Here is a 26,348-nt window from a genome sequence, read left to right on the forward strand (position 1 = left end):
CATTAGCAAAAATTGCATACAGCAGACTTCTGTGAAAACAGCAGATCTTGCCAAAAGTGGGTAATTCCTAAATATATCTCGAAAGCTACAGCCACATACAACTATATTCACGCAGGCTTAAAGTATTTGATTAGTGAATATACCTAGCTAATAATAGAACTAGTATCTGTCTGTCAATGCTCTAAACAGAAACAATGAACAATCAGCGCACAACAAGCAAGAGCGTTTACAATTCACCCAGAATTCACCTTGCTCTTAATAAAACCGGAAACTGAGAACCAAAGGGAAGACCAGCATTTCTGGATTTAATCCGCAATCCGATCCAATTCATTAGGAGATGAATACGTAGCCTACTGCAAAGCAACACAGAAAAATCAACTATATTATTTACCATTTAATAAAAGCACAGTATCGGCCTATTGATGCTTCAGATGTGTAAGTGCCGTCTGTGGGCCACATTTGACTGGAACATATGGGGCGATCACTCACTAAAGGGAGAGTTGTGGCTTCAGCACCTTTACTTCACTATACAGTATGATGGACCGACTCCAGTCAGCTTCTGCTACAGTAAGAGCTTGGCTGGCCCTGTATAATGTATAGTTAAATCAATGGGATTCCATTAAAGTCACACACTTAAAGTAAACATTATAATTATACAGGGTCACTTCAGCCATTCCTACTAGAGAAACCTGCCATTTGCTGTGAAGGAGATAACACCCCAATTCTCCTGTTAACCCTATTTAATGCATTTAGAGAATGGATATTTAGTATTATTCTGTAAGCGTTATAGGCCTTGTGTAGTGGCTCTCTGACGGCAAAGAACAATCACACTCAAGGGATTGATACCGGGTGATAACGCAGCGACACAGAAAACAAAATGCAAAGCCGGAATATGGTTAATACGCGGACTGTGAGCAGGACATTAGAAAACTTGAGAGGGGAGGCGTTAAAGTATTGCTATGAAATATGTGCCACTGCATCAAAACCATTGTAAACATGAATACATTTATTTATCAGAGGCGTTAATACGGACCGGAAAAGTGAAACAGAAAGGGGCAGACAGATACACCAACACATTATAGATTTCCCTGAAGCACAGCACAGACCCCCCCCCCCCCAATGCATCATCAGGATGGACCTTGCTGTATACCATAATGTGGAAATAAGGTAAATATTTATATGACGGCAATAATCATATTTTTGTTCCAACTACTTATGATGTATGTACTTGGGACCTTCCTTGATTTGCTCTGGAGTCCCATGGGGAGTTCTAATGTATGCTTTCTACTTAATTTTACATTAAAGGATTAATAGGCTTTGTTTTAAAACACTTGAAGTCGGCTAACCACTGTAAATGAGGCCGTTAACCTGCTTTATGACTGCCTGTAATGTTTGATGTAATCTTACTGCGTGATGACAACCCAGCTGTCTGGAGAGACACAACCAGACAGCAACTAAAACACGGATGCAGAAACACACTTTAGACAAAGCCCGGGACACTGAAAACACACAACAAACATTATACAGCCGAGGATTCCGCTATCTCCAACAACTTTACTGACTGACAAAATGACAACTGACCTGTGACCTCATAATGCATTCAATTTAATTCTCCAAAATAACACAAATGATATATTTTATGATAACACACAAAGTCTGCGCTACTGTCACACCATCGCGCCCAATAAAGTGAATAATAACTCATAAGGCACAATTAAATAATCTGTTCATATCAGGGTTATGCGAACGTCAGTAGAGTATCCATGCTGTATTACACACGGGTTAACGGAAGACGCGACCCTCCTCCTGTCTTGGGTCTGTATCTTATGTAAGGAAACCGAATCCTACAGAGCGTCTCTCCGCAATTCTCACCACATCAGTTCCCTATGAACACAATAGGTGAGACCTCAGACAGACATCAATCTAATGGAAGTACATGCAAAAAGAGAACAGCACGCTTTACGGGCAAAATGAAAACTTCATTCATGTTGACGAATGAAAAAGAAAGTAGAAATAATGGCAAACACTGACATACTTTATATGGAGTGCACTTCATCTTTCCCAAAATATGCGCTTGTACTTCCAGACGTAAAAAGTCCTAGCTGCCATCCATCTCCTGGCTTGTCATTTCTCGCGCGGAATTCATTCTCTGCCAGTATTTTGGATGACGTACTAAGCCAGAGAGCCAAGAATTTCTTTAGTTGCTCTCGCTCAAAGGTTATATTAAATGTACCCAACAATAAATATACCCCGTCTGCAAATCAGCGATTTATTGTTGGGCACACATTAAAACGTGTGTTCGCCACAAATAATACACGTCTTTCTGAACATGGGACAGGTCACAGCGGCTAAAGTTGGCTTTTGGCAACGAAAACAGGTTACAAAAGGTCATAACTGTAATAAAGCAATATACATTACATTAATTGGAACCATTTGGATGGACGCCTACTTAATTGTTCATTTATTTCTCATAAATAAGAGCTATAACATTGTCTCTCTTGGCTGTAGTTAGGGCGGCGGGCGGAGGGGCTGGACGCCCCCATATACAAATCATTCGGAATTTCTGGATAATGCTATATCAAATTCATTTGAACGCTAAAAGAGGTTCATTCAATGTCTTTCAAAAGTGGGATATGTTTAAATAGGGATCCTTCATATATTGCAAGCACAACAGGCACATGGCAAAACCTTCTGGTAGTAGATCTAAACCCTCATATGAATGTCTGTATTAAATCGGACATTGTGACACGTGCTAAGAATGTGTACTCGGACACACGCGAGGCAGACCACACAATGCCCTATTTATAACCCTTTAGGCTGACAACATTGTGAACAGTTCATTATTGGCACATAGAGCCTTAAAAGCAACAAACGCCACCCTTAAGATTGGCTTGTCTTTTTTTAACCAGCTGCAATTCCAATATGACACATTAACTTACATGTATTGTGAATAGAAGATCAATTTATTTCAATGTAATTACCGTATTATGCTCTTTTGCCGCGGCAGTTAAAGTCTCGGATGATCAGAACCTCATTGGACTGCTGCGTTTACAAGTTTACTGAAATCGGCTGTTTAAATTGCTTAACTAAATCACTTCAAGTGCTTTAAGGCTGCAAAGCTGAATGTGCTTGGTATAAAGTATTTCTTAAACGGCAGCACAAAAACTCCATTTAAAGGGGAAGTCAGCTAAAAAGTTTCTACTTGAGCAGAAAGTACAGTGCCGTTTATACAGTAACGTAATTTACAGTTATCTTATTTTGTTCCCAAAAAACTTCCTTCATCTGCAGACTTGGAGGCTGCGACTGTTGCCGGTCATGAAATATTTTGGGTGGCTTAACCTGCTCAAGCACTGGACAGAGCTGATTCCTTTTGTAAATGCTAATAAAGTCTATTTCTTTATAAACTAGTCAAAGTGTTATTAAGACTGAGCCACTCTATTGTTTACCATAGGCAGTACGAAGAGGAAGAGGGTGTTTGTCGGGCTAAGATAACATGCAAAAAGCCAATCTGCAAAAACTAGAACTGTATAATACAGCCCGAAACATAGGAAAACTAATCTCTAATCTGTAATGCCAACCTCTTGGAAAACTCCTAAAACAAATATTTTTAAAAACATGCCTACTCCACACCGCTGGATGAACAAAGCTACCATAATTAGTTTTTTTTGGCTTTTTAGACTTTAACAGCACATTTATTAAGGGCAATTTTCAGATGCACAAACATTGAGATGCTTCACACGGCATCTTTGGTTTTATTTAGGGTACCTTAAAAAAAGTATTTCCCAACTTCTTCGACAAAGTTGTGTTCATATTATAACACAATTTATACATACAATAGAATTGTATAAAGCACCATGTTACACGACACCTTTCCTTTAACAGGAATATGCATTTCATTTTTATTTATTTTTTACAAAAAAGTAAAGGAATCAGCATGTTTTCGTCCACAATAATAACCTCAGGGATTGCATTGATCCTACCTGCTTTAGCGCCTTTTTGGTGTGTTGCTGGAAGGAAGACACTAGCTTGCTCTGCACCGTGGTGTTTGTGAGTCCCGAGTCTCGGTTGGCTTCTTCAGTTGCTTGCTTCGGGCAAACTACACACAGAAAGAAAAAAAAAAAAAAAAAAAAAGATTGTTACTTAAAATAGAACAAACAAAACAAAGGTTGTAATAATGAACAAGCAAATAGAGAACACCAAAAGAAGAATGTCTTACCATCAATAGCTACTGCATAATATCAGAATGAAAAAACAAATCACATATTTTACGATACCTGGCAGCTAACAAAAATCCTTTGCATATAAAGCTAGCGTAGCAAAGTCATTGTTATCACTCAATAAATACCATCAAGTTATACAATAATTGTAATGTGCATGTTCAGTATAAATACTATTACCCGCTATATATACAGTATCTCACAAAAGTGAGTACATTTTTGTAAATATTTTATTATATCTTTTCATGTGACAACACTGAAGAAATGACGCTCTGCTACAATGTAAAGTAGTGAGTGTACAGCCTGTAAATTTGCTGTCCCCTCAAAACAACTCAACATACAGCCATAAATGTCTAAAACCTTGGCAACAGAAGTGAGTACACCCCTTATTGGAAATGTCCAAATTTGGCCCAAAGTGTCAATATTTTGTGTGGCAACCATTATTTTCCGGCACTGCCTTAACCCTCTTGGGCATGGAGCTCACCAGAGCTTCACTTGTTGCCACTGGAGTCCTCTTCTACTCCTCCATGACCACATCACGGAGCTGGTGGATGTTAGAGACCTTGCGCCCCCCAGATGCACAATAGAGTTTAGGTCTGGAGACATGCTTGGCCAGTCCATCACCTTTACCTCAGCTTCTTTAGCAAGGCAGTGGTCGTCTTGGAGGTGTGTTTGGGGTCGTTACGTTGGAATACTGCCCAGCGGCCAAGTCTCTGAAGGGAGGGGATCATGCTCTGCTTCAGTATGTCACAGTACATGTTGGCATTCATAGTTCCCTCAATGAACTGTAGCTCCCCAGTGCCGGCAGCACTCATGCAGACCCAGACCATGACACTCCCACCACCATGCTTGACTGTAGGCAAGACACACTTCTGCAGAAAATCATCACCTTCTTCTCAATAACGGGCCATATGTCGGGAACAAACGTCTAAGCACTCGCGCTTATGCTCCTCTGTCAGCTGCTTAGGCACCCACCTGGCACACACTTTACTAAACTTTCTTGAGTCAGGGCAGAGGCAGATCCAACACTCACACTAAGGTTTCCTGCAACCTCTTCAACTGTTAACTACAAGAGAGAACTTTATCCCCTGAGCACACATACGAAGATGAATTTGTGCTCCAGGCACACCTTCTGCCCACAAAAAGCATATGACAAAACACTGTTCCTCTTTGGGGCAATTACAAGTTTTGCAGCCATCTTCACCCCAGGGTGAAAACTCTTATACTAAACTGCGAGGGCAGCCGGCTTGCCAGACAGAACTAGTCACATGACACGCTAAGACACGACCAATTAATACTCCCCCCCGCCTTCACCGCTTCCAATGAAAATATAAAAGTGTGCAAACATTTTGAACGTCCCTCGTATGTATGTATGTGTGTAAGTATATATATATATATATAAATAAATATGTATACACACACTTACAAAAGCTTAACTTTTATTAGACAATTTTTCTCTGGAAACTCCCGTGCTTGCCTTCTCCTGTTATATTTAATAATCAGAACAGAAATCTTGCACACCGTAAACATTCTCGCTGAGCGCTTAGCCATATGACATAAAGAACACCAGGAATTCAGCAAAAAAAAAAAAAAAGGTCTACTGAGTCTTTTTCAACTTGTTAATGTGGATCCTGCCTGGCTTCGATGTACTGTATGTTTAGAATGCAAAATCCTCTTTCATAACAACTTTAAGCCATAAGACACGACGTGCCTCTGTGGAATAGAGTGGTACTTCTCTGGACAAAGCATAGTTGATCCTGTGCAAATCACCAGCTCCAGAATAGACAAAGAATCCCCCCACATGGATATTTAAATTATACCATATTTAATCGTAGGTTTTACACACTGCGGTGCTAGCCTCTCATGCACCCATCTCCTCTCAGGACTAAGAGACAGCATAGTCAAAAGACGTGCAAAATGTGGCCCTTGTGGTAGTCCAGATGGGCTTGAATTATGGACGCAGAAGCTGTTCTATTCCATCATGAGATTAGCTTGATGTGCTCATCATCTGATGGTGTGGTCACTTTAGGGAATGCCTTTGGATGAGAGTTATTTGTGTTCAGAGAACCTCTGCAGTGTGTGTTGTATTGCCCTCTTAGAAATATTCAACTTAGCAATTTGGGAATGTTTTTTTTATTTTCAGCACAAAGGAGAACAACTTGTTCTTGAACTGCTCCAATAAGCTTCTTTCATAGGATTCCAAAAAGTATTTCAACTGATGTCTTCGAAGGAGCGCTAGTATAAGCACTAGTAGAACAGCACCAATAGAAATAATATCAGGTGTTCATTGTTAAAAGATACATACAACTTATTACTATTTTTTAATAAATAATCAAATTGTGTGTGTGTAGGAATGTGTGTGTGTGTGTGTGTGTAGGAATGTGTGTGTGTGTGTAGGAGTGTGTGTAGGAGTGTGTGTGTGTGTGTGTAGGAGTGTGTGTGTGTAGGAGTGTGTGTAGAAGTGTGTGTGTGTGTAAAAAGCACCAACCTTCAGATTCCTCTCCGTTGCTGCTTCCCTCTGCCATTTCCAGCCCATCTAACTCAGACTCACAGCCTATTTCTAACGTCCCATCTGTGGTACAAGTAGAATCTTCTTTCTGACAATAGGCAAAGTAAACATGTTTACAAACATTTGAAATGTAAAAGAAGGAACAGCACAGCTCTACTTCAAGGAGACCACATATATGTTTTAGGCATGGTTTGGTTGATGTTTCAAGATTTTTAAAGTATTCAAAATGAGCAGTGACATCATAAATGCACACAAAGCAGATGAGAGTCGTGTTAAATGGCATTTTAAATGGAATGTAGTGTATTACACAATTTACACAAATAGTCAATATCTCTTAATATATCTGCTAGATATAGTCCACCTATACATGATTATATACATACGTACTGATGAGAAAGAAAAGGATCAAACTTACTTTAAGAGCATAGAGTCCGGACTTCCCCGGGATTTTGAGGAAGGTTCCGTCACCCACCCGAGTGTTAGTATGAAGCATGGCATTTAGACACGCCAATGGAGAAGTGCCACTGCAATGTAACAAGACACAAAAAGAACACATGAAGATGAGTGTAAAACACGTGAGCTCAAGTACCCCTTGCAAACCATGTCTCCTCCTTAAGCTTTTCCCCCCATTTCTTTATTCTGTTCATGCATTCTTTTAGTGAAATTCTTCAGAGCCTGAAAGCATCTACATTACAATAAGGATCTAGCTTCGGCAAACCAAATCAAATGCATCTGCTCTGTAGCCTTCAGGGGGAAAAAGTCCGTGCCCTCTAATTATGCTTTTCCATAAAGGCAAAACAAAACAAAAAAAAAATGGTATGTATTATAAAGAGTAGTGTCCAAATAGTTAATAAAAAAAAAAAAATAAATCGGTACACAACCTAAACTGTGGTTTGAAAATGCTGCAGACAATGCGACTGATGCACATGAATGATCAGAAGAAGAAAAAAGGCAAGTTCAAGAGCAGCTGTATCCCGTAGGATGAAAGACAACAAAGGAATAGCACGCAAAGGCCCCGGAAGAGCAGATTTCAGTTACAAGTGGTTATGATTCTGACTTGGGGGAGATGGACTTCTCTCTGGAAAGTCAAAATTAAGTTGCTGTCAAACGTAAGGGTTTAGCGCTGTGGGCTGAATTGTAAGAGAAGGAGGGCAGAAGAAGCATTTTAACCCAAGGCAAGGGAGGGTTTAAGGAATGTTAATCACGCCGTCATATCGGAACACTACAAACCCGGCATTTCGGCATCAATGGGAGCAGGACAATATATAAAGGTCGATCACGATGAATGTTTTTGGAGCATCTGCAGCTCATACAATTTAAGTGAACAATTATCAACAATGGCTTGTTTTGTTTTTCTTCTACAGCTGGGTTAACAACACAGGTGAGTTTCTGTTGTCATCACAGTAATTATTTTAAATGGAAATAATTATGTATTACGTGCTTGCTTCATTTTTTGCTTTCACAAAGGTATGCTTGGAGCGTAATAAAAAGGAAGCAATTGGAGGCCTGAATGAGATCAACAGCCCATTATCCTAAAAGGGGTGAGTACGTACAGAATATTTCTATTTTACGGAAGAATTACATCTAGCGTACAACAGAGTGCATTAGGCAATTACTATTAACCCACCTATTCAGTACCGAATCCTTCAATCTATTTTAGCCCACAAATAAATTATGCGTCTTTATTATTATTATTTTTCCTTAAGCCCCCAGTGAAACTTAAGGTTTCGATCGAGTTCCTTTGGTAGGCTGAACTTCCCTTAATAAGTCATTATTTTGTGTAATTTTACTGTGCATTAAAAATAAGTGAACTGCGGCACATATTCAAGAGCCACAGGAGGCAAATGTTTAATTTAAAAGGTGCTTGCTGCAGAAGTGACCCGGGAGGTTCCCAAGAATGTTCAAGGGCATCCAGTATAGCCGTCATTTGGATAATATTTGTATTTTCACTGAATACTGCATGCTTTTAGTTTGTTCAAGTGTTTGAAGCGGTAAACTATTAGGCTTCACTTGGAACCTGTTTTCTGCTGCTTGTGCACAGTAACAGATAATCAGTTATCACTTGTCTCTAGCAATAGCGTGACAATAGTTACAAAGACACATTGATTCAAATGCCCAGGTACACAAAAGTTTATTTTATTTTATTTATTTATTTTTTTTCTTTTGCCAGAAGTCACAATGCAAAATCAGAGTAAGGAGAGGGGGAACTATGCTACTATGCTTCTCCCCCTTAAAAAACTTTTAAAAGGAACCCCAGTGAGGCGGCTAACGTATCATTAGGGTTAGGGATCAGTTCCGTGATATAAGAACAATGCAAAAGATAAAAAGGGCTGAAAATGGAAAAAAAAAAATCTTTAAAACATGCTAATTCACCTATCCATAGTAAAATAAATAATAGTTAAAAACCTTTGCTGTCCACCAACCCAGATCCATTCAAATGAAATCAATTATGTTTTATTATAATTTTTTCTTAAGTCCCCAGTGAAAGTAAAGATTCCAATTAAGGTTTTTTTTTCTGGTAATAAGTCTTTATTTTGTGAAATTTCAATGTGCAGAAAAAATGTGACCTGTGGCACATATTCAAGACAGAAGACAAATATGTTTTTTCCCCAAACATTACTAACTTCTTAAATGATCACGTTCCTCTCCTCTATGCACTAAATGTGAAAATTATTCTCTATGGGAAGTCTTCTGCGTAGAACATTCTCCAATCTGCCCATTTCTGACATCACAGACAGGCACTTGTGCTTGTGATTGGTTTCAGCAAAACAACAACAACACAGGGGGGCGGGACTCAGATGCTAAGCAGCCTTGGTAAGTTAAATTCCTTTCTAAAGCTGCATACAGCAGACTTACTACAGTTTTATGTATGATCACAAAGTCCTGGGGAGCTTCCTTTTTTAGTCTAGTGTCAACAGTACCCTCAACATCAAGTTTTTGATCTCATTTTATGACTGTGATTTTATTGTCTTAATTATGCGATTTTCTGGTGATTATTCTATCCAGGAATATTCCCTTCTCACAGCCACTCATTAGTATTCCACAGCTAAGCTAAATATTACCAGCTGTTCATCTGAAAATAGAAGTATTAACATATGCATAATGTTAATGAAGCACAATGTATTATGCGTAAAACTCTACTACAAATGTCTTTTAACCTTCGACTGTCGATTATAGAATCACTGATAATCTAGGTACATACCATTAATACATACATGATACATACATACATAATACATACATAATATGTACATTAGTACATACCCCTTCTATATATTCAGGCTAAACTACATGGGAGATATAAAGGGTAGCAGCTGTGTTTCTACAACAGCCACAGAATGCCCTGGCAATAGAACAGCATTTTCTTAGGATAGAAATATTCTAAAATAAAATACTGTACATCAATTAGCCACTAAATTCATGGTTATAAACCCCAAAGAACACTGAAGACACTGGATAGGAATAGGAACATATCTTTATTTTGCATAAATACACGTGTTTGTCTTTTATTGTTGTTGTAAGGGGTGTTTTTTTTTGTTGTTTTTTTTTTTAGGTTTTTACGCGTACATTCAGAGATCACATTGCATATAAGTAGGCAAATGTCATTACAGTGCAATCGAACACATCAGCACTGCCTACATGTTTATGTACACTGCATACAGACAAGACTCCAATACAGAAATACGCTTCTGCCTCAAAAAAATATTTAAAAAATATATATATATTTTTAAAGTAGACCCATTGAGGCTGCTAACATCATCAGGGTCAGGGGTCTATTGTTTTCTCACACAGTTCCTTGATATGAAAACTAATATTAAAGAAATAAGTATAAAATTAAATAAATAAAAAAACTTTGTGGCCCAGCAACCCAAATGTATTAAAAATTAAATGAATAAAAAAACGTTTGCGTAAGAAAGTGGCTTTTAGACCATCACAAGCCTAAAAAAAACCTATGCATGTGACATTATTCTACTCTATTAGGGCGTTCCTAAACATAAACTAGGATCCTTTTAGGCAAAACAACAAAAATGGGTTATTATCAATGTTTGCCCCTTTTTCCACATTTATGCTTAACAAAACTATGTGATATATAAAGTTTCAAACTACAGCTCATCTGTGTGGGTACACTAAATAGGAAAGAGGGAAATAGTTGAATGAAGACAACGCAGAACCATTGGGATTTTAAAGTTAAAACTTCCTTCATCACACAGATACAGACCATTATTTTTTAATTGCCATTTTCAGCTTGTGGGTAACACACAGGAACGTATACTAAGAACGACTGCAAATGTGTCACAGCTAGTGAACAATTAAAATGTGGATTAGATTCACAGATATAGAATACCAAATACGTTTGCGTATACATCTTAATATCTTTTAATGAAGCATGATTGAGTCAAAAAGCTTGTGGGCAGCTATGTTATATGACCTATATAATAACATTTATTATTGTAAAAAAAAATAAAAAATTGAACCATCTAATAGAATCTTTAGATCTTGTTGCTAAGTTAACAAAAAAATATGTTAATTAACAGTATTTCACTTTCACTAATATCTGACAACTCGCGGCATTTACTGGCTTAAATACGCTGTGATGGTCCTTACACTGCAATGTAAACAATGAAGAAAAAAAGAAAAAAAATAAAAAAAGGTACTCAAGAGGGTTTCACTATGAATAACATTAAATTTCCTTTTGCTATTATTTTTTATATATTTAATATCAAAATCTACCAGCACTGAAATCTTCAAGCTGCGGAGAATGATGTTATATACAGAGCGGAAAATATATCATCAGGTTCTGGTACCAGCGATACTCATTTACAATGGCCCTTAAGTGTCAAATACTTTACAGTAAACAGACTTATTACAAATTGTTCCTCCTACACCACAAAATATAATATACATGATAAAAAGCCATTTGATCCATTACACTAAACCTACAAACCAGATTTCTTCCAATACAGCTAATCTTTCAAGCTTCTCAATTTAATAAAGACATATACATGTAGTACTCTACGAGCATGTTACAGCAGAATAAGGTAATAATAGGACTTACTTTCTGGAAAGGCGGAGGATGAATGATCCAGTTGGTGCATTGGGGGAGAAGGAAAGAAATGAGAGAGAAGGGGGTTAGCGCACATACACCATTCAATCATCCTTACAGAACGAATAACCTGGCTTCCTGCAAATTGTAAGTAACAAACCTGCGAAGCCTATTTTTAGGGTGACAAAGACCACATCTGCCCAGGGAGTAAACGAATAATGACATGGTCTGCTGCGCTTAGCAGAGTGCACACACGCGCATGGAGGGCCGCCTCGGAACACCAGCGGGGCCCAAAACGGAATACAGTTAAACTAAATGATCTGCCTTTGCCAAGAGATCTATGCATTCGCTAGCTGTTAAAGAGGAATATATATTGTTTTGGAAAACAGTTTCATTCTACAGAGCAGGTGGTAGATAGATGGAAGAGCCTCCCAGCAGATCCAGGGAACAGTATGACAGACTCCATGTTTATGGGCAAATAGCTTTCAACCATGGAGTGCATCTATTAGGGATTTCTGGCAGGGAGACATGGACATAATGTTAAGTGAAGAAACAACCCAATAAATATGTACAGTCTGTGACTGGCTGACTGGGATAATTCAATACTTAAAGATTGAATAAAAGCCTTTATATATATAGGCCACGCACAAAGTGTAGAGTTATGCCTTCATTTAAATATAAAAGTTATCTGCAAAACGGATGGAAAGGTTATGGAGACTAATCTTACTGAATAATAGATTGACTTGATTGACAAACAGAAGACGAATGATGTCATTACAGAGCACTCAATGATGTGCAACACCAGAGGCAACCACCAATCAGATCACAGAGGAGATATCTCATTAGTCTTTATTATTTTATAATGCACATAGTATAATATTATAAATACATATATATATGTATAATATACATACTGTATATACAACAGATAAATCATATTTACATTGTTCTTTATTCTTTTTATATATAGATTTCACTCCTGAGGCATCAAGGTGATAATGCTACATAAATGTGCATTATCCCGAGTAAATAAAACCCTAATAAATGTCCATATGGCCAAAACAGCAACCTCGTGACTTACTGATAGTCACAGCAAAAGAAGAGAGACACGGCATATTGTGAGCTATTGTGAATCTCTCTCTTAACCATTACATGTGTTTATAGTAATGTGTCACTGCACAGCATGTGTTTCATTGTGACAACACACAAAGCAGCAACTAAACGCACAGATATCGTAATATATTCACAAACCCTGGAAATCGCAGGTGGGGTGAAGATTTCAAACTACTGATGTCATTATGAATTATACAAGGCTGTTCGTAGGAAAAGTTCACTTCCGAAAATACTCTTACGTATGTCTTACTGAACTACCGGTAGTTTGCCACAACAACTATTATCAGTGGCCTCTCTATGAAATGGTATTGGGGCACGTATTTAACTAATAGGTACAGCACTTTTTGAAGTAATCTTTTGACCAGCATAATTACCAGATTTGTAAAAAACAAAAATCCAAGACCCTCACTGCCGCTGGTAATATCTATAAACAGAGCCGGCCTTAGGCGTTGTGGCGCCCTGTGCGGACTACTCCTCTGGCGCCCCCCTCACTGCCCCTTCAAACTACCCCCCCATGCCCCTCCAACTACCCCTCCCCTCTGCCCCTTCAAACTACCCCCCCTGTCCATTCAAACTACACCCCCCCCTGTCCCTTCAAACTACACCCCCCCTGCCCCTTCAAACTACGTTAAAAAAAACACAAAAAAAAACAAAACGATGCTTTAATCTAAGTCCCAGTCAGGCGCCCCTGCAACCATGGCGCCCTGTGCGGTCGCACAGGTCGCACACCCCTAAGGCCGGCCCTGTCTATAAAAATCTACGACACTACATCCAATACTATATGGTAATAGTTATCTTCCTTAAAATATAGCATATATCCGTTCGTTATTTACAGTCCCTGACATTCTTGGGATGACACTAAATTTGCGAGGGACTATTATGGAACGTAGTATCCCATTCCAGAAACCAGCTAAATTGCTGGAATGCCCTCCTCCCCCTTTAGTGCATCCAGACATATCTACAAAGCATTCATGTTTTTGAAGTCTGGTCTTCCAAGGATCCATTACGTGCTTTAACCCCTTCGCGACCTTTGCCGGTTCAGGACCGTCATGACAAGAAGGTCACTAAATGACCTTTGACGGTCCTGAACCGTCAAAAAATTAAATAAGCTTAGAGATCACTTTCTTCGCTTAAACGGCGTTACTGTAATGCCTCGATGTCGAGGCATTCAGTAACGCCGAGATCGGCATCGGGGGCCATGTCTGGCCCCTCCACGGGGCGTCAACAGCCGCCATACATTGTATGGCGGCGGACGCCCGTTTTAAAAGTGTTTAGGAGGCGATCAACGATCGCCTCCTAAACTTAACGCGATCAGGAGGTATCCAGCGACACCCAACACTTACCTTTGGATGGGCTGTGACCGCTCCGGAGAGCGGTCACAGCCGCAGCTGCCGGTGATCTTCGCCATCAGCAAGATGGCGGCGGCCCGGGAAAAAAAACAATAAAGAAGAAAGAGTTCGCTAGATGGTCTCCAGACCCTCTAGAGAACTCTGGCTCCACTTGCAGGTTGAATACAGGTACTGCATTCAACCAAGCAAGTCAATGGAACCCAGCTTTCTAATCACTATGTGATTAGTAAAATATTCACAAAAAAAATAAAAAAAATAAAAAATGGAAAAAAAAAATAAAAAAAAAATGTGCTAACATTTAAAAATGATTATGCAGTGATGTCACTTGATGAACCATCCAGTACCAGCTAAATGTGTAAAAAAAATATAAAAAAAAGTATAAAAAAAAATAAAAAAATAAAGTTTATTATTTTGAGCAAGTGCTAAAATTTCTAAAAATCTCAACAAAGAGTTAAAATAAAAGCACTTCAAATACCCAAGGGGTGTCTAATATATAAAAAAATGGCTGATGGGGTAAATTGGAGTGGCCGAGCTCAAAGATAGGGCATAGGTACAGACTGACCAAAATGGAGAAAAAAAGCACACTTCCCAAATGTGGCATTTTAAATCTCAAACAACCCGACAAACCCATGCATGTCGGGTATCACTGCACTCAGGAGATGTTCCTGAACACACATTGGGGTGTTGTTTGACAGTGACATATACCAGAACCTGTATATCTATAACTAAAGTACAATTTGTGTGAAAAAAAATTAAAAAAAATTACTATTACAGAGTTTGACAAAGTGTAGTTCTATAATTGGTGCATGGAAAGGGTTAAAATAACAGCATTTGGAATACCCTGTGGTGTCTAGTTTTCAAAAATATATGGTTTGAATGGGTTAAATTGAGTTAACCCACTTCAAAGATATTCCAAAGAGGAGATGGAGGCAGACTGACCAGATTTGTTAAAAAAGATTTGGAAATCATAAAACGCTGCTTGTACTTATTGCCCTATAACTTACAAAAAACAGCAAAAAAACATAAAAACATTGGGTATTTCTAAACTCCGGACAAGTAGTAGAATCTATTTAGCTAGTTTTTTTACTTGCTTTTTTAGGTGAGTAAAAGATTTTTCAAATAAAAGTCATAAAATGTGTTTTTTTTCAATTTTTCACCATGTTTTTTTAATTTTTTTATAGTAAATAAGATGATACGATCCAAATAATGGTATTTATTTCTTGTCCTGAAAAAAACAATATATAACTTATGTGGGTACACTAAATGGGTGAGGAGAAAATTACAGCTGAACACAAGCACCACAAAAGTGTCAAAACAGCCTCGGTCCCACAGGGTACAAAACGAAAAATGAGCCCGGTCCTTAAGGGGTTAAAAGACTCATATCGTTACCATTGTTTCTTTATTCATAAAATAAGTAACTTTGGAACAGTAATGGAAATGAAGATGTGTGACAGTTTATCTACGAGACTGCTAGAAATATACTGTTCCCTACATGCCACTATTGCAGTCTTTTTGCAACAGTGTAACATAGCAAGAATAGTGTTTTTTTGGTTTTTCTTTTTAACCCTGTTGTAAAAAAAACAAACATGTCCAAAGCTCATTCACTCTTTAACTATTCTAGCATGCACTATTACATCCTAAAAAATGCTCCAAACGACCACTAGGACTTAATAACATGTTGTAGGGTTTTTGCACCAGCGAGGGGGCTTCCCACAGGCGTTCAGGCTGTCTGTTAGCAACCCAGACCTGTCCTTGCCGGCAGGAGCCAGGATTGCTGACTCAAAGCTGACAAATGAAGAGTACAAAAACATGGTGTGAGCACCGGCATGCTAACGGTGTATGAATGCCTAAACCTCCACTGGAAGATCATTCATACTGCTATCAGAAAGGCAAGCCTATGGAGCCTTACTTCATTGTGCGACCAGCTACAGTGAGAAAGAGGGAGAAAAAAATGTTTCTTAAAAAAAAAATAAAAAAAACCATAGTAATACAAGTTAAAATTATTTTTTTTAAAAACCCTGCAAATTAATTATATGAATGCTACTGATGTCAACACCTGATGTTGCCATCATAGCTGAGAACTTCCCAGGGTAGTCTATCCAGAGCTCTAGGGGTGGTGGCTCTCCTGCCTGACTTGTTAGAATGTTGATTTTACAGAATAATAGCATTTATACAGAATAAATGTATATGAATTGTTTAAATAGTAGCCCATATATTTATTTGATGCTGTATCTCATCACAATTACATATAATTAATATTGAAATATTTTTAGTAACCCTGAATTTTTACATTTCTGGATGGTACTGAAAGAAGAGAACAGCTTCTGGAGAACAAACCATACCTAGTGCTCCCTATGATTATTTTGGATGAATTTCTAAATGCATTTAGAAATTACATTTTTTTTTATATATATATTTGTCACTGTATTTATATATTTATTCTAGAATATTTATTCATGCATTTTCACATGAAATTTTTAATTTATTGAGGTTAAATATGAATAGATATTTATGGCTATTTACTGATACATGTATATGTATTCATTATCACATATTTATTATTTATCCACTTTAAGATAGCGCAGCACCGTGTTTTCTTTTCTTTTGGTACTGTAATGTTACTGGAAGACGGACCAACAAGCATGTTCAAGTCTAACTGTGCAAGAAAATTGTTAACAATCCTATGTATTATATCTGAGGAGTGAAATAACACTGGCCTGGTCAATTACTTGGAGCCATTGGAGCAAAGCAAAGCTGCTTCTGAATGGCAGTTTATGAAATGTAAAAGTAATGGAACATACTCCAAATTGAAAATACACATATCCATAAATGATTCTCACATCATACAACACACTGCAAAGCATCAACATGGGTCAAATGGAAGCCACGCATGAGAAGTCTGAAAAAGTGTTTTATTGCCTTTGGGCATTAATATAATGGATTATTTTTTTGGAATACGTTTTTAGTTCCCTGTAACCTTTAACCTGGATGGAAACATCTGGCACAAAAGTACATGTGCAGTCACTAGACTAATAAGAGATCTATTAAAAGCAATAGTTCTGTGCAACATGCATAACGATGGTAACCTCATGCTAGCGAAGCATGTTTCGTAGTTATTTTGGTGACATTAATATTGGTTGGGACTAAGCTGACCTGTGCAACAGTGCATTCTGGGTAATATTACATATTTATTCAGGGCTGAAGCTCCATAAATTGAAAAAGGCAGAGATTCATGTCTAATTGCTGTAAGCATGGTCTTAACAAGCTGCGATGTTAGCACTTCTAGATATCAGAAGATATACAGACTATAAACACTTACTTACAACACAAAGAGACAAATTGGTCCCTTAAGCTAACACCTCAAAAAAACTTTGGCTGATATAAGTTGTACTTTTGAGAGGGCATCTAGACTAAATTATCTAGACATCTCTCTTTAAATAAAGTGGGGGACCATCCATTCTAGTTTCTATTATATAAGAACCCCTGTGTTATGGAATATGTAGGCAACATCTGAGAGCAACAGTGAATCAGGTGACCCTACTGCAATGTTCATTGACACTTAGATCTCTCCTATTTCTTTATGTAGTTACTTAGTCATAATCATTATTTACTAAGCGATATTCAGAAAAAAAATAAAGAATGAATGCGAACAAGTAATACCCCTACATGCTACTGGGGTGCTGGACCTCCGGCGTGATGACCATTATAGCATGTACATGGCAACAGAGAAGAGTCATGCAGTGCATGTTCTGATTCTTTTGATCATATCAAGATTCATTGAGACTCTCAAACAATGGCAGTTTGATATAAGGGATAACATAGGAGGTTTAAACACACCTGGTTTCTTTTAACCCTTCTTTCTGGATGACTTCCAAAATCTGTTTTGCAGTCATAGGCGAGTTGGGATGTTTTTCTAAAGCCTGGAGGGTAGAAAAGAAAATTATTAGTCTGAAACTCATGAAATCCATTGTGACTTCCCCATAATATGCATGTGTCCTTGTACGTATATACATAAAAACATATATAATATAATATAATAGAAGAGATGGAAAGAGATGGAGAGACTTTTTGTATCTGTGTATCTCCATCAACGAATGCCATAATTTAATGTTAGAAGCCATGGCCAACTTTGGATGTGCTCAGCCCCATGTAACAATGTACATATGGAACAAAATACATCACAGTAAATTGTTAGTATTGTAATTACATGTGTTCTTTTAGCACAGTAAAATAAATAAATAAAAAAGGGTCCATTATCATCATTAGAAAAAACCATCAAAACCAATCCATGGTTGATACTGGTGTCATTCAACAGAATATTATTTTATAACCTCCTGTGCGATTTTTATATTTTTTTAGCTATGCTTTAACTCACACCTTCAATTTCTGTGCTAGTAACATGCGTGAATATATGTGCAGTGAGCCGGCCACCGCCGGGCACTTTACTTTCATCAAGTTATCAATCAAGTACAGTAGAACATTAGACACTGGGTCGTTCTGAACAATACTATGCATATAATGTACTTCCAGATAACCAATATAAAAAGTGGCACAGTGTAATTGGGATTTATTCACTAAACTGTGAGTTCAGGACCAGAAAACACTTCTCTCTGCCTTCACTATGCATTTTTAAGGGATGAACCTCAATTTATCATAGATGCGTTCACAAGAAGTAGAATCAGGGCACGTTCTTCCATATGCTCCACACATGCACAAGTCTCTGCTCGTTGCAAATGGCGTCCACATGTTCCTATGTTCCTACATGTTCATACTAGGGCTGCAACTAACGATTATTTTAATAATCGATTAGTTGGCCGATTATTTTTCGATTAATCGATTAATCGGATAAAAAAAAACAATATGCACATTTTTTGTTTATTTAAAATTTAATGAACTGAATGTTAAAAAACAACTTAAAATTTACATTAACATTCTTATTTTGTTATGATGTAATAAAAAAACAATGTTCAAAGTACAAAAACCCAAACACAATATTTATGAAACAAAATAACCCCAAACATTCTGAAAAGAGGTGGACTATTACTGTTCAAGAAACTTTGCCCCAGCCCTGGCACTTTGCACCCAGCACTTTGCACCCAGCCCTGGCACTTTGCACCCAGCACTTTGCCCCACCCCTGGCACTTTGCACCCGGCACTTTGCACCCAGCCCTGGCACTTTGCACCCAGCACTTTGCCCCAGCCCTGGCACTTTGCACCCAGAACTTTGCACCCAGCCCTGGCACTTTGCACCCAGAACTTTGCACCCAGCCCTGGCACTTTGCACCCAGCCCTGGCACTTTGCACCCAGCACTTTGCACCCGGCACTTTGCACCCGGCCCTGGCACTGTGCACCCTGGCACTTTGCACCCAGCCCTGGCACTTTGCACCCAGCCCTGGCACTTTGCACCCAGCACTTTGCACTGTGCCCCTGCACCCAGTCTCCAACTCTGCCCTGCACCCAGCCCTGCCCCCACATTCTGCCCTGCCCCCACACTCACACCCTGCACCCACTCTGCCCTGCACCCACACTCACACCCTGCACCCACTCTGCCCTGCACCCAGTCTCCAACTCTGCCCTGCACCCAGTCTCCAACTCTGCCCTGCACCCCCACCCCCACTCTGCCCTGCACCCAGTCTCCTGCCCTGCCCCCACACTCACACCCTGGCCTGCCCCCCCACCCCCACTCTGCCCTGCATCCCCTGAAACCCCACCCCCACCCCCGCGAACCGCTCTGTGCGAACGGAGCCACACGCAACTAAAAAGGCGGAGAGTGCAGCGGAAGCGGGGAACGCTCGCGGAGGTAAGTAAAAGGAGCCGAGTGCTCCAACAACGAATCGATCACTCGCTTAATCGATAACGGAAATCGTCGACAACGATTTCCGTTATCGATTATTATCGATTTTATCGATTCGTTGTTTCAGCCCTAGTTCATACCATATTTTTTTTTTCTTATGTAGCCTCCTACAGGTAATTTAATCAGGGGATGTTGATCAGACAGTGGTGTCAATGTGACCTTATGTTCTAAGTCACACCATGTGTATCCAGGGTACATGTCCATACGTCCAATCTATATTTTTTGTATAAAAGAGTAGCGAAAAATAAAGATAAACTATTAAGGTAGCCCCAAATTCTCAACTGCCCCCTTTGTTTGCCCTAAAAATCACGTTTTCCTTTGCCCCTGTGCTGAAGAATATCGAGCAGCGCAGATCCTGTTGAGTTGGAGAATGTCTGATGTATAACGAGAGGCTATATGTTCGGGCATTCAAACAGTGCGGGTGTACATGGGAGATCGCCTTGACAACGCAGAAACTATTCTATGTTGTTTGGGCTATATTTAAAAGGCTCAAATAGCATGCCCTGTACTAAGCATTCAGCATTTTCTAAACAGTAACCTCTTTTAAATGAAATTGGCCTGATCAAGACGAACCGTCAGCAATACACAGATGTTTACCACTCCGTTTCCCCGTTGACGGTTTAGTCCTACGACATTATTTCCCAGCTCCTGTAAGCAAATCGACATTCATTACAATACCGACATGCAAATTCTGTAATGAATTGTGTTATTTCAGACAAATGGGTGTCAAATAATAAAACTCTCTGTGTACACACAGCAATCCGAGTTCAATTACAAGAGAGAATACAAACTAATCTAGCAGATGTATGAATACTAGACTATGTTCAAGAATGCATTTTGGATAACGTTTTCTGAGAGCATCAATTCACATTCTACTCTGATCCGAAAAAAGAACCAAAGTAGTCAACGACTTACTATCTTATAGTAATACTTAAAGGTAAATGAAAAGCCTGGCAGGCTATTGTCAAGTGTTATGTGAGATGAACTGCACATTTTTAGCTATTTTTCCCCTTTACTTAGTTTTAGGAAACAAATAAAGATGCAACAGATGCATTTAATGTAAGTGACATCAAACATGTAGCCACAATCCTTTGGTTTTGACTGACAAATAATTGAGACACAAGTAGCACAAATGCTAGAAAAATGAAAAGCTCATCCTGGATATTTACATTTTGCGATTTCTCTTTTTTTTTTTGTGTGCTATTTCGCCATGGTATACAGTTATTTACAATAAGCTTCTGAAAGCATACGTAAAGAAAAATAGATGAACAGATTTATTACAACAGTTACAATACATCCTACATAATTTGACCAATAACACAACAAATCAATTCCTAGATACCAGGAAGTCATGTGACATCATTTATTTGAGGCTGGCAGATGGTGTAAGTGCGTAGTCAGATGCCCCATCCATGAAACCAAACAGAGAATGATTGCCAATGGTCTACCCGGGAATTAACAGGCTGAGACATCCACTCTGGAACTTTAAGTATAGGAAGAGTTATCTCCTGTGACAGTGTCCTAAAGACATACAACTGAGACTTCCACGCATACTCTTACATACACTGCGCTTACATGATCGCTGGCATATCCAGGTCACGGCAGACAACGCTCTCTGTATATTAGCACACGATGCTGGAGATACATCTATCACAATTACATGAATAACCACCCAATACCAGATTTCAATGGAAACAAAGATACAAAAACAGAGATATATTGGCCCAGATTTATTAGAGATATACAATCTTTTTCCGTCTACAAATTATTTGTGAGAGATTTCTCTCCAGCCAAATATGACTGACATGACCCCAATCGCACTGCTTTGTTTCCGATTTATCAGCATGAAATAGCATTACTGTCCATACCTAAAACATCATTCAACAAGCAAATAAGAAATCTATCAAGGTAGAACACAACAAAGATTTCTTATATGTTTCGTAGCAAGTACAGAAAATATGTTTTTCTTATACGAGCAAGTGTGCCCAGAAAACCTCTTCGATGGCGTTTCAAGCAAGCGCTAGCATGCTAATATGATATAAAGCAGAACACGTACTCTTACGTAGCTTCACGATGTATTACGCTTTCAGAAAATAAAGGCAAGAAACATAACAAGTTAGGCCTCGCTCATTATGCACCAACGCTTGTTGATTACCTTCAACACTACACCATGGCTTTTGGTCCTCAATATTAAAGAGACACTCCAGTGTCCCAGGCAGCCCTTTAAACAAAGAACGCTACCTGCCTCCTCCATAGTCTGACACAAATTCAAAAGGAGCACTTATCCAGACCCCCCCCCCACACCACCACCACTAGAGCTGACTGGTGATAAGTATACCATATGCCAGACGGTATGTTTGGTCAAACAAATCTCCTGCATGGCAAATTGTGGCTATAATGCACCACAAATTTAAAGGGACCCCAGTGCTATCACATGCTTTGAAGTACATAGATGGCTGGAGTGTTCCTTTAAATATTGCAGGTTATTTACTTTTCTTCATGGAAACTGCTTTTCCCTGAGCCACTAACTTTGTTTGAGTGATACTCATATCCTGAGCTGCGCTTTTATGATTTTAGACATCATTAATCACAGAACCCATGTGCACTATTTATGCAGCTTTAATGTCCTTTTAAGATTTTTGCAAGGATTTAGATGGCAGGTTTGCCAGTATACCACTTGCTTGGGTACAGCTCTTTTTTCTTTTTTTTTTTTAAACAAATATAACATGACTGACAAATTCAAAATTGTGAATTCCCGGTTGGGGCAAACTTCTGCAATGTAAATAATATCACAGCATTACAGAATTTAATTATAATACAAGTTGTATTTTTTGTTCTAGCCACAGGGTAGCAGATGCTACCTCCTTATATTAAGTATGCAACAAAGATGTGAAGGGGGGGGGGGGTACAATTAAAAGTTGAAGGCAGGGACCAAAATACCACTGTGTATCTGCACACTATGGGGTATTAGTGAAGAAATAAACCTGGAAGAGGTAAAGATCATTGGTATTCTAAACCAGTATGAGTATGAGATCAGCATATAAAGACTTACCAATAAAAATCATCGTAATTAATTTTGGAACAACCCAAACAATCTTACCACTCAGGGTTGGACGAAAAGCTAGCGGGGTACAAAGACTCAGCAGGGATTTGACTATTTAATTTATTGATTAATATAGCATTATCATACTCTGCAAAACTGTGTAATACAATTAATGTGTATAGTGTCACAAATACATCAGGTAAAGGGGGCCATAGCTTTGTTTTAAGTGGGTGAATAGTATGTGTGTGTGATTTACGTGCAAAAGCGTATCTTTTCTTGGTAATTCTTCCAGGTGATGTGGATTGTTTATCAGTCAGCAGTTCTGAGACTATACTCCAGAGCTCCCATCACTGCAAAAAATGTACTGCAAAAATGCTGTTTATTTCATTAAAAATATCACACAAAACAGGCCCTTACATGTAAATGATTGGTACAAAAGTGACATGGTACATTAGCAGAGTTTCAAGCTCTTGTTATAGTTGAAGGCTCAGTTGGTATATACCAGTAATACTGAATGTGTTCATTGTGTTTACATTCTTTCTCATATTCTTTTTCTACCTTGCATTTTGCTTGCATGTACTTTCTACAAAGGAACAAGAATAACTCGGCATTAGAAAATATATATATATATATATATATATATAGACAGAGCTCAAGGAATAGTCGTTGGTGTGTATATACATAGACATATATATATACACCCTTTCTTACAAAATTAGGTTGCTGGTAAACTATAGTATAAGACAGGCCTGGCAATAGTCCATAAACTGGCAATACTGGCATGTCCTTTGTTCTTCAGTTAACATGATAGTTAATGTAATATGTCAGTCAGTAACATCATAGTATCTTGACAGGGTTCTACCAAATTAAAAATCTACAAAAGCCTTTTTTTTTTGATTGACGTGTGTGTGGTACCCATTAAGAAATGAAGATACACGTGGAGAACGTATATAATTCAGAAGTAATACACTTCCAAGCCAGCTACAGGAACATGTTCTACAAAAATCCATAAAGGCTTCCAGCAACAAACATTCCGAGCTTTCTTGTGGAATATGCATGTGTCAGAGATATAGCAGGGTAACGCTGTAAAAACATCAAAACTACACAGCCGTGTGTGTAATATACACATACGCACAAACACACGCTTGTTTCCTTTTTTCAACACTGAACCTCTCAAATACCGGTATGTCTCTAACAGCTACCAGGTGCTTTCCCGTCTATACCCATGTTTCTGCTATCTTTATTTATTGTATGGGATGGGTTACATCAAAATGAATTTTTATATTTTTTTTAACCCCTTCGTGACAATGGCCGTTTTAACATTTCTGCGCTGCTCGTGTTTAGCTGTAATTTTCTTCTTTCCCGTTTACTGAACCCACACACATTAGATATTGTTTTTTTCAGGACAAGAAGGGCTTTCTTTAGGTGACATTGTTTTGATTGTATCATATTATTTACTATTAAAAAAAGTATAAAATATGGTGAAAAATTTAGAAAAATCTTTTACTCATCTATAAAAGGTAATGAAAAAACCTGCTAAATAGATTCTACTATTTGTCCTGAGTTTAGAAATACCCAATGTTTTTATGTTTTTTTGCTTTTTTCTACACATTATGGGGCAATAAGTACAGGTAGCGTTTTGCTATTTCAAAGCCATTTTTTCCAAATCTGGTAATTCTTCCCCCCATGTGCCATTTCGGGTATCTTTGAAGCCGGCCCACGCAATTTACCCCATCAAGTCATATATTTTTGAAAACTAGACAGCCCAGGGTATTCCAAATGCTAGTATTTTAACCCTTTCCAAGCACTAATTCTACCATCAGCCTTTGTCAAACTTTATGGTAGTAATTTTTTTTGCATTTGTTTTTTCACACACATTTTACTTTAGGTATGAATAAACAGGTTCTGGTATATGTCATAAAACACCCCAATATGTGTTTAGCAACATCTCCCAAGTACAGCGATACCTCACATGAATGATTTTGCCTGGCTGTTTGGGGGCAAAAGGGCCACATTTGGGGCATGTGCATTTTCAATGTTGAACTTTGGCATTTGGCGATCAACTGCCCATGCCCTATTTGGTACATCTTTGAGCCGGGCCATTTCAGTGTGCCCAATAAAACCATATATTTTTGAAAACTAGACACCCCAGGGTATTTCAAATGCAAGTATTTTAACTCTTTCCATGCACCATATCTACCACCAGTCTTTGTGAAACTTTGTGGTAGTCATTTTTTGCATTTGTTTTGTCACACACATTTTACTTCAGGTATAAATAAACAGGTTCTGGTATATGTCACTATCATAAAACACCCCAATGTGTGTTCGGCAACATCTCCTGAGTACAGCGATACCTCACATGAATGATTTTGCCTGGCTGTTTGGGGGCAAAAGGGCCACATTTGGGGCATACGCATTTTCAATGTTGAACTTTGGCATTTGGGGATCCACTGCCCATGCCCTATTTGGTACATCTTTGAGCCGGGCCATTTCAGTGTGCCCAACAAAACCATATATTTTTGAAAACTAGACACCCCAGGGTATTTTAAATGCTGGTATTTTAACTCTTTGCATGCACACATTTTACCACCAGAATTTTTTCAAAGTTTGCAGTAGTATTTTTTTGTGTGTATTTTTCCCACACACACCTACTTTATGTATGAATTTACAGCTCCTGGTATATGCCGCTGTCACACGACACCCCAATATGTGTTCAGCAACATCTCCTGAGTGCAGTGATACCCCACATGCATGGGTTTGTCATTTTTGGGGGGAACTAAAAGGCCACATTTGGTACGTGTGCATTTTCCTAATTGGAAATTAGATGTGTGGCCATCCTTCCCCCTGTGTTAATTGGGACATTGCTGAACCCGGCCAATTCAATTTACCCCATCAAATCATACATTTTTTTAAAGTAGACACCCCATGGGCATTTAATATGCCAGTATTTTAACTCTTTCCATGCGAGAATGAATGTTGAAGATCACTGGCAGCAGCGGCTGTGACCGCTCTCCGGAGCGGTCACAGTCCATCCAGAGGTAAGTGTTTGGTGTCGCTGGATGCCTCCTGATCAAGGCATTCCAGCGACACCATTTAAGTTTAGGAGGTAATCGTTGATCGCCTCTTAAATGCTTTTAAAACGGGTGTCCGCCGCCATACAATGTATGGCGGATATTGATTTTGATATTGATTTTTTTCACCCGTTTTAACAAATGACG

At 38.6% G+C, this 26,348-nt stretch overlaps 1 protein-coding gene across 1 annotated transcript in view; it reads right to left on the bottom strand.

Annotated features, from left to right (window-relative positions):
• The window catches only part of LOC149287784 (putative Polycomb group protein ASXL3), a 56,189-nt gene that overhangs the window by 26,794 nt on the left and 3,047 nt on the right, over window positions 1-26,348 (bottom strand). Inside the window, exons 2-5 of the mRNA XM_089492403.1 lie at window positions 18,070-18,152; window positions 7,142-7,250; window positions 6,706-6,814; window positions 3,981-4,096 (exon numbers count right to left, since the gene is read on the bottom strand). Of these exons, the coding sequence (XP_089348529.1) occupies window positions 3,981-4,096; window positions 6,706-6,814; window positions 7,142-7,250; window positions 18,070-18,152 (417 nt within the window). The remainder of the gene's footprint in view (window positions 1-3,980; window positions 4,097-6,705; window positions 6,815-7,141; window positions 7,251-18,069; window positions 18,153-26,348) is intronic.

Source organism: Sceloporus occidentalis, unplaced genomic scaffold, assembly GCF_023333645.1.
Source record: "Sceloporus occidentalis isolate IW3139 unplaced genomic scaffold, rSceOcc1.0.p SCAF_56, whole genome shotgun sequence".
Taxonomy (NCBI): Eukaryota; Metazoa; Chordata; class Lepidosauria; order Squamata; family Phrynosomatidae; genus Sceloporus; species Sceloporus occidentalis.